Below are 14,871 nucleotides of genomic sequence, written 5' to 3'. Positions count from 1 at the left end.
TAGTAGTTCATTAATAAACTAATAATGCTAAATAAAACAATAATGCGACAAAATTAATTCTACAAAAATATATGCTAAAATATTAAATCAAAAAGAAAACAAAAAGATATTTCAAGATGAATAAAATAAAAGTGAATTATAATTCTAATATAAAATATAATATAATAATATAATATAATGTAAAATATTATATATAAATAAGTATATTGTAGTAATATGCATGCTATTATTTTATATTGTATGTTAAATATGTTCTTTTATGTAATTACAATTACATATTGGTAGTAATAATAATAATAATGCATCAGATTTATATAAATAGACATAATATTGCAAAATAAGTCATATAAAAAAATTAATCAACCAAAATTACAAAAATCAAAACGAAAAATTAAAAAATTAAATTAAAAACAGCATAAACCAAACAGCTAAATAAGAAAATATTTAAAAATCAACTAAATAAAATTTGCAATGCAATATAATATTACAGATAAAGAAGAGCAATTACGGGTATTTAAGATATCCCCTTAATGTGACTAAAATAAAAATGGGATTATTTAAATTTAAATGTCAATAAAATTCCAAAACAACTAATGATTAATCATTTTAAAAATCTAAAAAGAAATAATAAAAATAAAAAATACTACAAAAACATTACAAAATAAATGCAATTAAAGAACAATAGTTATATGTAAGATATATATATATACATATATATATATATATGATTAAAAAAGAAAAATTGTGGGGATATATTAATAATTTTTAATATTTAATATTAATAAATAAATGTAGTAATTTTGTACTTGCAACTTGACATAATTATTTTCTTCCTGGGGTTCCTAATAATATGGCCAACAAGCCCATCAAAAACCCATTCGGTAAACTCGTGTCTTGTGAGATCCAAATTCACAAACATTTCATATCACGTCCTATATTTTTTATTTTTTTTATTTTTTGCGGCCGTTTGGAGCCGCTTGGGGCGGGGTTTGGTCCCGCCGCCGCGCGTTGTTTACCGAGAGCAAGTCGGCGGGGAGGTCGCGGCCGTTGTTGATGCCCCGGTTCATGCACACGAAGCGCTCCAGCGTGCTCTTGTCCTTCACGTTGGGGTTGTGAAGGCTCGTGTTCAGCATGATGATGGCGAACGACAGGATGTAGCACGTGTCTGTGGAAATATAAAAAAAAAAAAAAAAAAAAAAAGGCAGGTCAGCGCGACGCACGCACGTGCAGCCGAGGAGGAAGCGAGCGAACCAGACGAGCAAGAAGTGAAAGTCCCAAAAGTAAAAACGCTTCATGGACATTAAAAAAAAAAAAAAAAGTATGCCAACTCATAAGTTATTTTTAGCATGCAAAATGGGCGGAGCTACATGGTGGCCTCTCAGCACAAAATCAACATGGCCGAGAAGTCACTCCACAGTCATTAAAACACATTCAAACCCAAAAATGTGTAAATACGTCTTTTAATACATTGTCCTTCCCTACCAAAAACGTATCTATACGTTTTTTGTTGTTGTTTTTTTTGTTTGTTTTGTTTTTTAAATGCTAGAGCACACAGAAGACTTTGATGCAGCTTCTGACCTGAAGAGGTCGCTTAAAGCAATGGTAGTTATTACCAAAAAAAAGCTGTTTTTGCCAGTGTTTTTGACAGGTTTGTAAATAAAAAATAAAAAAAAATGAAACTTAGCTATATTCTAATGCTAATTGCTGCAAAACGGAAACAGATACAAATATACTTTTTTTTTTATTGATGAAAGAAGAGAATCTAATCTTTCTTTTGGTAGGTTTCATGTTTTTCTAGAAAAAGAACACAATATTCTGTGGGCCTTACAAAATAAATAAAAAATAAAAATTAAAAAAATAGGGGTGTTAGAGGAGTAAATTTTTTAATTGTAATTAATCGCACAACTTCAATAAATCACGATTAATTACAAATTTTATCTGTTCTAAATGTACAATAAAATTATTAAATATGTAATTGAAGTTTTCATACTCTAGTTAATAAGATAAAAGTGGCGGGAAAAATGTTAAATTAGTGGAAATATGGCTGCATTTTTTTTTTCAATCGATGATACATTAATTACATAATAACTCATAACATTAAAAATACGTACTGTACTATAAAAACCGAGTGTGACATTGATTTGTGTTGGTCATTATTCTGCCCCGAGATGGCATAATTGCATCTGTAAGACATCGGTGACAACTTTTTCTTTTCATATTTATCTAATTTTTAACATGAAGTAACTTGTAAAATTGTAAAAATACAACTTAATCCCAGTTTCCACAAATATATGAATTATTATAACATTTATTTCTGCCAAATTTGGATATTTCCAAGTGAGAGGCTCTCATTAATTGTGCGCTAAAAAACAAAACAAAAAAAAATGCCGTCATAGGAACTATGAATTCATTCAAAATTAACGCACTAATTTTGACACCCCCGCCCCCCCAAAAAAAACGTAAAAAGCGATCTCACCGGTGGACTGGAAGACGTTTGCGTTGCATTCGCAGTATCGCGCGGCGAAGGCTTCCATCATGCGGTCGATCTTCTGGGCCTCGCCGGGCAGACGGAAACTCCACAGGAACTGCCTGACGGTCCAAAGTGACGTCATCGCGTGATGTCATCATGACACCCGTGACATCATGGCAAGTTGACCCACCTGAGCGCCTGGACCAGGTTGAGGTCGGAGAACTCGTGAAGTTCCACAAAGGCCCTCAGGGTCTGCAGGTGGAGCTCGTCTCTGGCGAAAAACAAAGACGACCGCAATGGAACTTTTTGGAGTTTTTCCTCACAGGAGAATAATCAAAAAAAAAAAAAAAGTAAGTCTAAAATCATCACTTGCAAATAAAATGGCAGACTTCCTATGTGTTCTTCTTGGGCGTGGCTTCTTGAGACTTTTTTTTTTTTTTTTGTGGGTCTACTCATGATAAGCGCACCCACCAAATTTTATACTTCGAAGTCAAACTGGCTTTGAGGGCTGAATTTTTGTTGTTGTTTTTTGTTCAACTTGAGAGGCCAAAATAATCCCAAAAGATGTACTTAGAAGCAAAACTGGAACATTTCCTGCATCTTGAGACGTTTTTGGGGCATCTATTCAGGGTGAACATGTTTACCAAATTTTTTGTTGCTAACTAAAACGCGTTGAGGGCTGAGTTTTAGGGAAGGCATGTTTTGGGGGTCTGCAACTGAACCGTTTTACTGCAGAATTATTTTGGTGAGACTTCTGGTGCATTTTTGGTCACGGCTTCTTGAGACATTTTTTTTTGTGGGTCTACTCAGCTTAGACAAGTCTACCAAATTTCACACTGCTAAGTCAAACTTGGCTGAATGTATTCTCTTTTTTTTTTTTTTTCTTTCAGTTTAAGAAGCTGCTGCTATGAAGAAAAATACAATATAAACGTTTCTGTATTATTTTGGGCATAGTTTCTTGAGACTTTTTTTTTTTTGTGGGTCTACTCATCATAGAGAAGTCTACCAAATTTCACACTGCCAAGTCAAACTTGGGACAGGTGCTGAATTTATTCTGTTTTTTTCTTTTCTTCAATTTTAAGAAGCTACTGCTATGAAGCAAAATAAAAAAAAGTTTCTGTATCTTTTTGCGCAATAGTTTCTTGAGACTTTTGTGGGTCTACTCATCATAGAGAAGCCTACTAAATTTCACATTGCTAAGTCAAACTTGTGACAGGGGCTGAATTTAGTCTTCCTGAATCTTTTTGGGCATAGTTTCCTGAGACTTTTTTTTTTTTTTTTTTTGGGTCTACTTTTGATAGACAAGTCTACCAAATTTCATGTTTACTTACGTTACTTCAGGGGCTGAATTTTCAAAAAAAAAAAAAAAAGTCTATAATTTTCGTGGTTTAGTGTCAAACTTGACTGGCAGGTTCGACCCACACACCAAAAACTGAAAAGGTCCACAATTTGGTGTGTTCTCGTGTCTGGTAGACGCGCTTGAATTTTTTGTCACCTTTCTCCCAGAAACTCGCCGATGGCCGTCTTGTTGAGTCCCTCCTCCTTGTAGAGGAAGTCGGCGATGCAGGCGGCGCTCCTCTCCAAGAGTTTGTTCTCCACCAGGTAGTTGATACCCTGAAGACTCAAATTTGTTAGCAAACGGACAACATTTCTCGGACAAATTTGGTTTTGAAGGCCCTACTGAGTGGTAGAAACCAAAAGGAAGACTTCATGTACAAGTTTTTGGCATTGGTTCTAGTTTTGTTGGTCTACTCATAAAAGTCAAACCTACCAAATTTCATGTTTCTAAAATGCATACAAACAAGCACAAAATGTGCTACTTTATGTCAAACGGAATAAATAACAAATCAAGTTTAATCCAGATCTGATCCAGATTGCACATTTAGCTGCAATGTGAACGCAACTAATTCATTTGTTTGTATTTCAGCCAAATGTTAATTAGTTACGTTTATGTTGGATCTCAGTCAATGTTCAATGATTTTTACAATGAAGCCTTGGCAGAGGCCCTTAATAACAAATCTAGTTAATCCAGATCTGATCCAGATTGCACATTTAGCCGCAATGTGAACGCAACTAATTCATTTGTTTGTATTTCAGCCAAATGTTAATTAGTTATGTTTATGTTGGATCTCAGTCAATGTTCAATGATTTCTTTACAATGAAGCCTTGGCAGAGGCCCTTAATAACAAATCAAGTTGAATCCAGATATGATCCAGATTGCACATTTGGCCCCAATGTAAATGCAACAAATTCATGTGGGGATGTCAATTAATTGTGTTTACATTCCATTTAATTGATTTAACAAATGTTGGAGCCTTGGCGGAGGACCTTAATAACAAATCAAGTTTAATCCAGATCTGATCCAGATTGCACATTTAGCCGCAATGTTCATTTGTTTATATTTCAGACAAATGTTAATTAGTTATGTTTATGCTGGATCTTAGTCAATATTCAATGATTTTTACAATGAAGCCTTGGCAGAGGCCCTTAATAACAAATCAAGTTTAATCCAGATATGATCCAGATTGCACATTTGGCCACAATGTAAATGCAACAATTTAATTGCGTTTACACTCCATTTAATTGATTTAACAAATGTCGGAGCCTTGGCGGAGGTCTTCGAGCCCTCCTGTTTGACAATGATCTCATCTCCTGCTCACGTGTAAACGGGGAACCAACTTCAGTAATTCCGATTCCCTAAAATCACATCCTGTTCTGCTTTCACATCAAGTGCAAATACAAATACTTTACTCCACAAGTTACACCGTCTGGACAAAAGTATTAGGACGCATCCAGGGATTGAAAAATGTCGTTTTATCTCGTCTCTTGACATCTTCAAGTGTTCTATTTCAGTGCAAGTTTCCAGTTTGCAAAAACAATGCTGCGATGTGTGAAAACCACACATGCGGCATCATCATGCAAAAACAGGAAGTCCTTGCAAACACACGCGAGCCCCTTGACAGAAAACCGCCGGGTACGCCGCAACAGACTTTTTTTTTTTTTTTTTTTTGGCGCTCACCTTTTTGGGGTCCATGTTGAATTTCTTCTTCCCATTGGAGAACTGCTTCCTTCCCATGTTTTTGCTGCAAAAAAAAAAAAAAAAAAAACACCAAACAGATGTTGATGTCAAGTCGTCAAACTTCAACATAAAAAAATCAAATAATTGTAGTAGGTCTCGTCATGATCCACTCGCTTACCTTTCCTCAGTCTCGGCCAACTCGAAGTTGAGAATCTCGGCCATTACGCTGTCGATCTCCTCCTTCAGTTTCTGCACACACAAAAAAAACAAACAAAAAACTTTTCATGAAGTGTATTTTGTCTTCCAAAAATTGCGACGTTGTACCTGGATCTCATCCAAAAGACCTTTCTTGTGCATCTTGATGCTCTCCAGCTCCAACTTTTCAGCTGCTGTGAAGTCTGACAGAACTGCAACACGAAAACGTCACGAAGATGTGAACTCGTTCGCGGCTGCCAAACAGTCAAATTGGATCTTGGACGTCAAAAGCCGTCATTGGCAATGAACGACTTATTTTGTTTTTTTTACAATGTTTTTAATATTTGGGAATTGAACATCAGCAGTGTTTGTTTATTTGTTTTGCAATATTTTGTGGGTGTGGTCAAAATATATTTAATGTTTCGGTTTATTGAACATTTAAACATACACACACAAGTATAAAATACAAGTTGAAATAAAAAAAAAGAAATAAAAGAAGAAAAAAATCATCAATAGTATAATGTACATGTCCAAAGGGAGTAGGAAGATGTAAAAAAAAAAAAAAAAAAAAGTGTAAAAAATATTTTGTTTAAAGTATAAAATTACATACGGCTATTTTATACCATAAATTGATGGCATGACACAACTGTAGAAAAAAAAAAAAATAAGTAAAAAAAAAATAAATTCATTTCCTCATTGTAAAGATTAAAAGGCATCAAAAAATGTAATAAAAATTGAGATTTGAATTCTATTTGAATCAACAAAGGTAACATAATGAAGTGAAATTCCTCCCGCAAAAATCAAATATGAAAAACATCATTTTAAACACAAACAAGGTAGCAAAATTGAAAAAGTATTCTAATTTTATTTTATTTTATTATTTGTAGAGCAAAAATAACATGAAATTTCCCTCCAACATCAAATTAAAAAAATAATTTTATAGAAGATAAAGGCAACAACATTTTTATAACAATTCTCATTTAAAATTAATTTTACAAATGCAGCAAAAATAACATAACCCCCGAAAGAAAATCAAATAGAAAATTCAACATATTAAACAAAAAAAAGAAAAAAATATTTTTTTTAACAAGACAGATGACAAAATTAATAAAAGCATCATTTAAAGTGATTTTTATGCAGAAAAAAATTATGCTGCAAAATTGTAATAAAAACACAAATGAAAAAATAGATTAAAATAAAAAAAAAATCCAAACTTTCGTATGCAGATTTCTAATCAATACTAATGAGGAAAATTTTAAATGTGGAAAATGATATTTACAAAAATATTACTAAAATTTTCAAAAATACTTTTTAAAAGAATATAAATATCAAGACTCAAACGTCCCTCGGGTACGTCCGATTTTTTTTCTTTCTTTTTTTTGTACGAACGAACAAAAATCAATCTTTTTTTGGCGGAGGCGTGATCATGGGATGGATCGTCAGCGCACTTCCTCTTGCGAGCGACAACGCCACGACGAGCCAAACGCCCTTCCTGTGCGCTGCTTGCGCAACACGCACGCTCACGCATGCACTCGAGTCATCGTTGCTCATATTTCATGTAGAAATCGGCGTTTAAATCGTCGCCAGATGGAGGAAATGACAGCACGCTTGACTTTGTTCGTCTCCAGTCAAAAATTTGAGAGACGCTTTATCAATGAGCAGCATGACAGAGTGTCTTAAAACTTTTGCAATTAATATATTGCCTTCATATTAAAAAAATCTATATATTTTACATGCGTACATTTGTGTCTAAATTTGCTGTTTAGGGTAAATTGATAAGAAGTTAAACAAAAAAATCATTTTAAACAAGGCAAAAAAAAAAAACAATATAAAAAGAAAAACAAAAAAATCTAAGTGTATTTATAATTATTAAATTAAACAAGACAAACCAGGAAAAAAATAAAATAAAATAAAAAATAATATATATATATATATATATATATTTTTTTTTTTTTTTTTTTTTTTTTTTTATGAAAAGTTGTCATTAATAATAGTAAATGGACAAAATCAAATATGGAAAAAAAAATATTTTAAACAAAAACTGTAATAAGAATGTAAATAATTCTGATATTAGAAAAAAAAAATCTCATCTGGAACTAAACAAACACATTAATAAAAAAATTTTTTTTTTTAATGCAAATACAAGTCCAAAAAAACTATAAAAAAAAAGAGCAACAACAAAATATAATTGTATTCATAATTATTAAATTCAACAAGACAAAGCAGTAAAAAATTAAAAGAAAAAATTATATAATATATATAAAATATATAAAATTTAAAATATATAAACTTTCAACAAAAACAAAATCTTTTTTTTTATGAAAATTTGTCATTAATAATAGTAAATGGACAAAATCAAATGTGGCAAAAAATAAATAAATTAAACAGAAACTAATAAGAATGTAAATAATTCTGATATTGGAAAAAAAATCTCATTTGAAACTAAACAAAGGCATTAATAAACACAGTTTTTTAAAAATTCAAATACAAGTCAGTCAAAAAGAAAAATCTATGAAGAGATTCTGAATTTTCAACAACAAAAAAAGCAAAAATAAAATCGAAATTCATGGGGGGGAAAAAAAAATCATCGAGACAACTCAAGCAAAAAAAATAACTACAAGAAAGATACAAAACACCTCATGACAAAGGCAACGAAAAAAAGAAACATTTCAAAGAATAAATCAATAAAACAATGAAAATGCGTCCTACCCATTTTTCCGTCAGTCATGAGCGCCACCAAAATAAAAGCGACGTGACAAAATGAAATATGCGAGTGAGCTGCTGCCGACGCCGCATCATCACCGAGCCTCCAAAATGACACGTGAATGACTGACGCGTCTCAGTCAACCGCTTCACGCCACTTCCTGCCCTCACCGGCAGGAAGTCACCCTTTCAAAATAAAACCAATGACTGGAACATGATGTGCTGCTGCTCTTGTAACATTTTTTTTTTTTTTACATCATATGACATCATGTTCCAGCAGCACTTCCTGTAACGTCCTGTTCTCTTCGGATCAAAGCAGGGAGATATCAAAAGTCTACACACCCCCTGTTCATCAAATGCCTTTTTTTTTTCTTTTTTTTTTTTTTGGGTGGTTTAAGTATAAATGGTCACAAAACTTTGTACACCATTCATTGTGACCGGTAACCTAAACGACGACTGAAATAAAGTGGTTGCAAAAGTATGTACACCCACTTATTACAGCAGACATTTTTTAAAGTAGGGCTTCAAAGAAGGGATATTTATAACTCTGGTTACAAAATTGAGTTGAAAAATTCAGCTGTCAGAATATGTGGCTCAGGTTTTAAAGTAGGGTTTCAAAAGAGGGTGTGGCTTTTTCCATTTTTTCTGCATTGAGTTTTTACAAATTCAGCTGTTTGAATGTGTGACCTTTTGTTTTGAAAGCGTTGAAAGTTGGGTTTCAAATTAGGGTTTATATTGTATTTAATAGTGGTTACAAAATTGAGGTAAAAAAAAATTCAGCTGTCAGAATGTGTGACCTCAGCTTTCAAAGTAGGTTTTCAAAAGGGGGGTTGGCTTCTCAAGTAGGCTTCCAATATTTAATAGTGATGACAAAATTGAGTTAAAAAATATTCAGCTGTCAAAATGTGTAGCCTCAAGTTTCAAAGTGCGATTTCAAAAGAGAGATGGCTTTCCAAGTAGGTTCCCAACTTTTAATTGCCATTACAAAATTGAGTATTAAAAAAAAAATAATAATTCAGCTGTTAGAATGTGTGACTTCGAGTTTCAAAGTAGGGTTTCAAAAGAGAGTTTGGCTTTCAATGTAGGGTTCAAACTTTAAATGGTCATTACAAAATTCAGTATTGAAAAAAAAATTCAGCTGTCAAAATGTGTGACCTGATGTTTCAAAGCAGGGTTTCAAAAGGGGGTTTGGGTTTTCATGTAGGCTTCCAATATTTAATAGTGATTAAAAAAAATTGAGTTAAAAAATATTCAGCTGTCAAAATGTGTGACCTCGAGTTTCAAAGTAGGGTTTTGAAAGGGGGTTTGGCTTTTCAAGTAGGGTTCGAATATTTAATCGTGATTACAAAATTGAGTTCAAAATATTCAGCTGTCAAAATGTGTGACCTAAGTTTCAAAGCAGGGTTTCGAAAGGGGGTTTGGCTTTTCAAGTAGGGTTCGAATATTTAATCGTGATTACAAAATTGAGTTCAAAATATTCAGCTGTCAAAATGTGTGACCTAAGTTTCAAAGCAGGGTTTCGAAAGGTGGTTTGGGTTTTCAAGTAGGCTTCCAATATTTAATAGTGATTAAAAAAATGAGTTAAAAAAAATATTCAGCTGTCAAAATGTGTGACCTCGAGTTTCTAAGTGGGTTTTAAAAGAGAGTTTGGCTCTCCAAGTAGGGTCCCAACTTTTAATGGCCACTACAAAATTGACTTTTTTTCAAACATTCAGCTGTTAGAATGTGTGATCTCAACTTTCAAAGTTCATGCTGTGGATTGTGCACGCCGGATGTTGAGCAGTGGTCCAACCTTTTGTCACTTTGCCAGAAAGAAGTGACGCAAGTCGACGTTGTCGCCACACGACGTCAAGATCAGCAAAAGTGTTCAAATGGAAGCGCCAAATAATGCAATGTCACCGGAAAAGCACCAGCATGCCTGCTTTTTTTTGTTTTGTTTTTTTAACTTTGTAGAGATGTGGGTTGAAATGAAATTCAACATCCTCATGTAGAAATATGTCTTCACTAAAATGATTGGAAATCGGTCCAAATAATGACGGGGGTGCCACCTTGCGGGTTGAAAAAAAAAATGAAAGAGGAAGTTGAAAACACAAGCAACTGACACACACGAGAACGCGCGCGTGTGCGTGTGTTCCAAGTTCCTGCGCCGTCGCACGGTAGCTCGTCTTTGTGAAGCGGATCAGCATGCAGGCCATCAAGTGCGTTGTGGTGGGAGACGGGTACGAATTTCATCTTTATCTCAACGTATCAATTCGGATCCGTTTTGAAATTTAGATTGATAATTTCTCCACTTTGAAAAATTTGTGCAGCGCGTGCGTGTGCGTGTGCGTGCGTGTGACATGTCGACTTTACAAGTGCTGAGCTTGACTCGGGCGGTGCGGTCAAAAGTATCGGGACGCGCCACTTGCTGGATCGCACGTTTGGCGAAGCGGTTTGAGAATCGTTTTTCTATTTTGAGGACGGTCGCGATTGCGTGGGAAGACTTTGGCCAACTTCCTTTTGTCGACCTCGTACGAAACGGACGAGTTGGGTGCGGAACGGCACTCGGCGGATTGCGCGTCGGTGAGCGTCCGTGTCGTAAAATGGAGCGAAAAGTCCCCATTCCACTTCCTGGTCTTTACCGTTCCACTTCCTGTCTGTGTCCCAGTACTTTTGTCCGTAGGATTCATAACTTGTTCATTATTGAACGAATCAAATTTAACCATCACTTGGTTCGTCACAGCTTAACAAACACGACGAACTGGTTAACGAATTGAGAGACTGAATCACTAACCAACTAACTAAACAAACTACTAATTGACTGACTCACTAACTCAGTAACTTACTGGTGAGTGATCAACTGACCAACTAAACTAAACTGATTAACTGACTACATAATTCACTGACTGACCAACCAGCAGACTAACTTACAAACTAACAGACTAACTAACTGACTGATTGACTAACTGATTAAGGGTATTTCTGTCTGGAAAAACTACCCACCTAACTAGCTGGCTAGTTAAAAGTCTAACTGACTGACTGCTTGCCTAACTAACTATCTAGCTCAGCAGATTAATTAAAGAAATGACTGACTGACTGACTAAGGTTCTTACCAACTAATTAACCGATGGTCTAACTGACTGTCTCACTAATTAACTGGTTGAATGACTGACTAAGGGCCTTGCTCACCTAACTGCTTAACTAACCGATTAGTTAAGTGTCTAATTGATTGACTAACTACCTAACTAAGCAATCAATTAACTAAATAACTGACTGTCTGACTGACTAAGGTTCTTACTGATTAACTAACTAACCAGGGGTCTAACCTACTCACTAATTAACTAACTAATTGGTTGAATGACTGACTAAGGGTCTTGCTAACCTAACTACTTAACTAATTAACTGACTAGTTAAGTGTCTAATAGATTGACTAACTGCCTAGCAGCCTAACTAAGCAATCAATTAACTAAATAACTGACTTGACTGACTGAGGGTCTTACTGACTAACTAACTAACCAGGGGTCTAACTGACTGTCTCACTAATCAACTGGTTGAGTGACTGACTGAGGGTCTTGCTAACCTAACTGACTAGTTAACTAACTGACTAGGTAAGTGGCTAACCTATTAACTAACTGCCTAGCTAGTTAACCTAAATAACTGACGACTGACTGACAAAGGATTTAACTGACCAACCAACAAAATCAATTAATAGGATGCATACATTTATTTATAGGTAACACAAACATGACCAACTAACTAACTAACTGATTATCAACTAACTAACCAATGAACTTGCTAACCAACCCACTTTTCAGCCAATTAAAAAAAAAAAAAAACAGCCCACTCACTGCGGTAAACAACGAGCTGACCCAAACACGTGTGAAATTTTCCATTTGTTTGTTTTGTTTTGTCTGTTCGAAAAGAAGCTTTGATCGATCGGTTGACGTCATCAACTTGTGGAATCCCAGGATGGGATCATCCCAAGTCCCAAATCAAAAATAGCACTGATGCCATCGCTGATAATAACCAATTTGGTTGCGACTGCGCGAATGGCAACATCATCTCCTTGGCGGAGGTAATCGACGAGAACAAGTCGACTGCACTTGTTTCATTCTCACATCTTATGCGGTTATTGACATAAAAAAAAAAAAAAAAAAAAAAAAAAAAAGGAGCGTCGAGAGCAGCTTGCGTTTCAGGTGTGACGCCAACGTGTCAAGCTCGCCACTTCCTGTTTTCACACACTTCACTTCCTCTTTCAACTCACATGCGCCCACAAACTTGCTGTCTTTTTTTTTTCTTTATGTCATGCACGCGTGCGCGCGTGCACGTGCGCGTGTGCGCGTGTTCCAGTGCCGTGGGGAAAACATGTCTGCTCATCAGCTACACCACCAACGCCTTCCCGGGGGAATACATCCCCACCGTGTGAGTACACGCGCATGCAAACATATCACACACATAAACATACGCACAAACACCCACACTGATATATTCACACATTTATACACACCAAGGATATTTCAGTAAACTAAAACTAACGAAAAAACTAAGACTAAAACTCAAAACGAAATAAAATAAAAATGAAACTACAACTAACTATAATAATTATAGCAAAAATGTCCTTCATTTTAGTCTTTGGTAATATTGCACAGAAGTCATAAAAAAAAAATAAAAAAAATAAAAAAAATAAAAAATAAAACTAATTCTGAAACTAACTAAAACTAATAAAAACGAACATAATGACCTGAATACTCATTAAAACTAACTCAATTTGATTTCAAAACGTAATAAAAACTAACTAAAATGAAAAATTCCAAAACTATAATAACCCTGATATATACATGCAAACATTATTCACGTAAATATTTCCAAACATGTCCACACATTCATATATATACACACAAATCCGCACATGTATACACAGAAAAACACAAATATATATTAAAGTCTCTTCTTTCATCACGAAAAAAAAAGTATGTTTCTGTTTGTTTCCGTTTTGCAGTAATTAGCATTAGAATATAGCTAAGTTTCATCAGTTTTCACAAATCTATTTCAAATTCTAAGTAATTTATGATCTCCTTTACTCTGCTGCCACCTGCTGGCCGTTTGTGTAATAACTACCATTTCTGCAACCGTTCTTTGCAGTTGAGAGGTTCCATCAAAGCCTTCTGTATGCTCTAGCATATTAAAAAACAACAACAACGTATAAATCCGTCTTTGGGACATTTAAAACTTTTTTTTTTTTAAACGTATTTACACGTCATTGGGAGCAAATGAGTTAATATCGTGGCATGACGATAACGGAGTATTAATATCACGATATCACGATATTATCGTTATCGTTCCATCCCTAATATATATATTCACACATAAAAACATTTGCACGCATAGCATACATACGTACACACGCGCGGGAGATGTCAAAATCTCCTGCTGAAAGTTTTTGGAGCCAAACGCGAGTTTGAAAATGGAAGGCGTTGCCATGACGACGCATTCATTCACCCATTATTGATTTGCTTTATTTTTGAGTTTCGACAACTACTCGGCCAACGTGATGGTGGACAGCAAGCCGGTCAACTTGGGCCTGTGGGACACGGCCGGCCAGGAGGACTACGACAGGCTCCGCCCACTGTCCTACCCTCAGACGGTAAAACGTGGGCGCGCGTGTGCGTGAACACGCGCTCGCGCGCTCATCGTCATGCGTGTGCGCGTGCAGGACGTGTTCCTGATTTGCTTCTCCCTGGTGAGTCCTGCCTCGCACGAGAACGTCAGAGCGAAGGTGAGCGAGTCGCACGTTGCCGACACGGAACGCACCGATGCAGGCTTTAAAACCCTCATTTGAAACCCTAACCCGAAGCCCGAAACCAATACGAAAAAGTTCCTAACCTTGACTCACGACCCGCGAGCCGGTCCGAGCGCTGCCGGGTCGCCGCGGTAACGGTGCCGCCGCTGCGATTTTCTTGTTTTTCCAGTGGTACCCGGAGGTGCGCCACCACTGCCCGTCCACGCCCATCATCCTGGTGGGCACCAAGCTGGACCTGCGGGACGAGAAGGACACGGTGGACAAGCTCAAGGACAAGAAGCTGGCGCCCATCACGTACCCGCAAGGACTGGCGCTGGCCAAGGAGATTGGTGGGTAAAACCACTGTAAACCCTACCTTGAAACTGTCATTTGAAACCACACCTCTCAATTGAATCTGCCACTTGAAACCCCGCCTCCAACTTGAAACCCCACCTCTCAATTGAATCTGCCACTTGAAACCCCGCCTTCAACTCAAAACCGTCATTTGAAACCCCACCTCTCACCTGAATCTGCCATTTGACACCCCGCCTCAAACTTGACTCATTTTACACCCTAAGTTTAAATTGAAGGTGTTATTTGAAACCGTCATTTGAAACACCTTCCCTCTAATTTGTAACTGATATTTGAAGCCCTATCGTTAACTTGAAACTACTATTTCAAACCTTACTTTATAACTTGAATCTGCCATTTGAAACCCTACCTCCA

The 14,871-nt window shown here is 35.9% G+C and overlaps 2 protein-coding genes across 3 annotated transcripts in view; one reads left to right on the top strand and one right to left on the bottom strand.

Moving 5' to 3' along the window:
- The window catches only part of cyth4b (cytohesin 4b), an 18,169-nt gene extending 3,298 nt beyond the window's left edge, over nt 1-14,871 (bottom strand). Inside the window, exons 1-8 of one of the 2 annotated variants that reach the window (XM_077524696.1) lie at nt 14,250-14,871; nt 5,814-5,896; nt 5,668-5,738; nt 5,490-5,553; nt 3,966-4,084; nt 2,661-2,741; nt 2,477-2,589; nt 1,017-1,165 (exon numbers count right to left, since the gene is read on the bottom strand). In XM_077524696.1, coding sequence (XP_077380822.1) covers nt 1,017-1,165; nt 2,477-2,589; nt 2,661-2,741; nt 3,966-4,084; nt 5,490-5,553; nt 5,668-5,738; nt 5,814-5,896; nt 14,250-14,457 — 888 coding nt within the window. In that variant the 5' untranslated portion in view covers nt 14,458-14,871. Of the gene's footprint in view, nt 1-1,016; nt 1,166-2,476; nt 2,590-2,660; nt 2,742-3,965; nt 4,085-5,489; nt 5,554-5,667; nt 5,739-5,813; nt 5,897-8,393; nt 8,516-14,249 lie in introns of those variants that run through there. The other variant, XM_077524697.1, reaches the window with a different exon arrangement.
- LOC144020845 (ras-related C3 botulinum toxin substrate 2-like) lies at nt 10,486-14,405 on the top strand. Its single transcript, XM_077524701.1, has 4 exons — nt 10,486-10,606; nt 12,717-12,788; nt 13,893-14,010; nt 14,080-14,405. Exons 1-4 carry the CDS (start codon nt 10,572-10,574, stop codon nt 14,203-14,205), a joined length of 351 nt encoding a protein of 116 aa, XP_077380827.1. The 5' UTR covers nt 10,486-10,571; the 3' UTR covers nt 14,206-14,405.

Source organism: Festucalex cinctus, chromosome 6 (genome assembly GCF_051991245.1).
Source record: "Festucalex cinctus isolate MCC-2025b chromosome 6, RoL_Fcin_1.0, whole genome shotgun sequence".
NCBI classification, from domain to species: Eukaryota; Metazoa; Chordata; class Actinopteri; order Syngnathiformes; family Syngnathidae; genus Festucalex; species Festucalex cinctus.
The sequence above is the reverse complement of the archived record's forward strand: the minus strand, read 5'-3'. Positions and strand labels throughout refer to the sequence as shown.